Here is a 2723-nt window from a genome sequence, read left to right as displayed (position 1 = left end):
AGTGAGAACTGACTACTGCGTACGTTTCTCAATACGTCCCACAATATGTATATCTCCTAATAGAAATTCAATATTTACATTCGAGTGCTGCTGCTCACTAGAGCTCAGAGCTCGATGCGAATGTATCAAGATTATACTAGTCCCGTCGGAGACTGTCAACACTAACTTAACACAACATTACAATAACAACCTCAGTTGATACCAATAGCAACTGTCAATACCATTACTACCACTATCATTACTGCTTTACTATCAATAATTGCTGTATATCTCACTTGATAATAGTCGTCGACCCACCAATCCAACAACAGTTTATGATAATGACGCGAAGCCATTCTCCAAGGAGAACATCAGACGCCTACATAAGTATCTCAAAAACACTACGTGCTACCGTTTGTTATTACGACAATTATGTGTGAGAAATTACCATACTACGATGACGAATAATAGGTCATATGCTGATGACACCAATACTGTGAGAGTTATGATTAATAGGCTTTAAACCACCACATACAACAATCACAATAAAATTGGCATATCAATTATGGCACTCATCATAATAATAATAATAATCTCCTCCATTGACCATAATACAGTAGCATAACCATCATCATCATCATCATCACATTACTCGGAATAGAGCAACACGCCCGCGATAAGGATAACCAAGATGGCCTAAGAAAGATAACACAGTGTGAGGACAGAGAATGATATACTTACCAAGAACTCTAGAAAACCCATACCAATAAGGGTATAAGTGAAGAGATCCTCCTTCATACTAGGATTCCTCGCAATACCAACAACCAAAGCAGCGAACAACTGACCAATGCCTTGAGCACAACCACCAACAGCAACAACAGCAATAGCTGCACCGAGAACCGAAGTACCTAATAATAATAAGGAAAATAATAGATAGTTATCATCATTCAACTACAGATCATTAAGATGCCTTCTGTATGAGAGATAATCCTCACCTGCACATCTAACTTGTTGAGAGTTAATACCGTTGATCAGGTGATTCGAGGGTAAACGAGGGGAGGTCATGGCAGATGACGACATGTTGCATCGTGAGACACTCGACAGAAGATTAGTGGCTGAAAGAGTTTGACAGCCTGATACCGATGTAAGATGAGGATCGACTTACTCCTATACTTGGGAGATGATGCTCCTGCTGAAGTACTGAAGGATGCCACGTTGCTGTTCTTCGACGTTACCAAGTTTGAGAAGCGATTAAAGACCGCAGCATGAGCATAAGAATATGACCCATTGAATAGGCGGCTAGCAACAGAGCTGTTAATGCTGCCAGCAGCGCGACTAGTAGAGATACCAATAGAAGGTGTCTTCATCATCATCATCATCAAACTGAAATAATAATAATGCTCCATCATCTCCCCCTTAGCTAATAATACAGGTATGATGATACTATCATATTGAGGTAGTAGTAAGACGCTCACCTGTTCATCTTGATGCTCGATATGCTTGAGAACGAGAAGGGTAGGACGAGAAGGGTGAGGAGGTGGAGGAGGGTAGAAAAATAGGCCAACTAACACGACTAGTACAGCGGTAAGTAATGATCATCAATACAATTAACAAAACTTTGATGCAGGTAATTTGCATGTAACCAAATTATGCCTAAATGCATGTAGGATACGATCGCCATGCTTCGCTTCGCGGCGGCCGCGTACTAATCTGATAATATTCATCATCAAACAAGTAAAGTAATTCGAAAATACTTAGTCCGCTTGAATAGTATGATGAGACCCCCCCTTAGATGATGGCTAGTAAAGATGAGATTGGATATTGGCTAACAACAAGTGGTTGCGAATGCACGCTATGTTACCTTATTCATATAAACAGATTTGTCAAGAAAGATAAGTTCCACGAAGCTTAATCATCACAGAATCCGTAGTCGCCTGGGTCTGCAATTTTGAATCTCGCTTTCGCTTGTAATAAAAGTATCGGTGAGTGGAACCGGGACCTACCTAGCGACCCCAGCTTGGACCCCAGCCGGGACCTACCTAGCGACCCCAGCTTGGACCCCAGCCGGGACCTACCTAGCGACCCCAGCTTGGACCCCAGCCGGGACCTACCTAGCGACCCCAGCTTGGACCCCAGCCGGGACCTACCTAGCGACCCCAGCTTGGACCCCAGCCGGGACCTACCTAGCGACCCCAGCTTGGACCCCAGCCGGGACCTACCTAGCGACCCCAGCTTGGACCCCAGCCGGGACCTACCTGGCGACCCCAGCTTGGACCCCAGCCGGGACCTACCTAGCGACCCCAGCTTGGACCCCAGCCGGGACCTACCTAGCGACCCCAGCTTGGACCCCAGCCGGGACCTACCTAGCGACCCCAGCTTGGACCCCAGCCGGGACCTACCTAGCGACCCCAGCTTGGACCCCAGCTTGGACACTAGCGTGATGTACGCCTCACGATGTACCAATATTATTAGGATTGTCGTTAATAGCGATACACTTCCTTAATCAAGTAACGCTCAATCCGTTAATGTCCCTCAATTAGCCCCGAGTAGTGTCCCTGGTATTGTCATTCTACAACGCGACTTGCACGTTATGCAACTAATTAGATAACAGCGGTGCCTTGCAATGTATCCTCGCTCCGTTAAGTCTGCAAGTGAAGTTCACATCATCATCATCATGAGTGCAAAAAGGGTATCTCACCACCAGAGAGCTCGCCCAACAACTGATTAAGTATATGAGACAGCTG

General features: G+C 45.4%; 2 protein-coding genes across 2 annotated transcripts; one reads left to right on the top strand and one right to left on the bottom strand.

Annotated features, from left to right (window-relative positions):
- Window positions 1–225: 225 nt before the first annotated feature.
- Window positions 226–1530, bottom strand: Pmar_PMAR017509 (conserved hypothetical protein). The gene is made up of 5 exons (XM_002772663.1): window positions 1455–1530; window positions 1145–1362; window positions 975–1094; window positions 721–887; window positions 226–675 (listed from the first exon to the last, which is right to left on the bottom strand). Exons 1-5 carry the CDS (start codon window positions 1460–1462, stop codon window positions 628–630), a joined length of 561 nt encoding a protein of 186 aa, XP_002772709.1. The 5' UTR covers window positions 1463–1530; the 3' UTR covers window positions 226–627.
- Window positions 1531–1909: 379 nt separating this feature from the next.
- Pmar_PMAR017508 (hypothetical protein) lies at window positions 1910–2416 on the top strand (the record flags this gene model as incomplete). Its single annotated transcript, XM_002772662.1, has 1 exon — window positions 1910–2416. A coding segment is annotated over one exon (507 nt), but the record flags the coding sequence as incomplete, so codon positions are not given.
- Between the last annotated feature and the right edge of the window lie 307 nt (window positions 2417–2723).

This window comes from Perkinsus marinus, assembly GCF_000006405.1.
Source record: "Perkinsus marinus ATCC 50983 genomic scaffold scf_1104296960494, whole genome shotgun sequence".
NCBI classification, from domain to species: domain Eukaryota; phylum Perkinsozoa; order Perkinsida; family Perkinsidae; genus Perkinsus; species Perkinsus marinus.
This window is presented reverse-complemented; position numbering and strand designations above follow the sequence as displayed.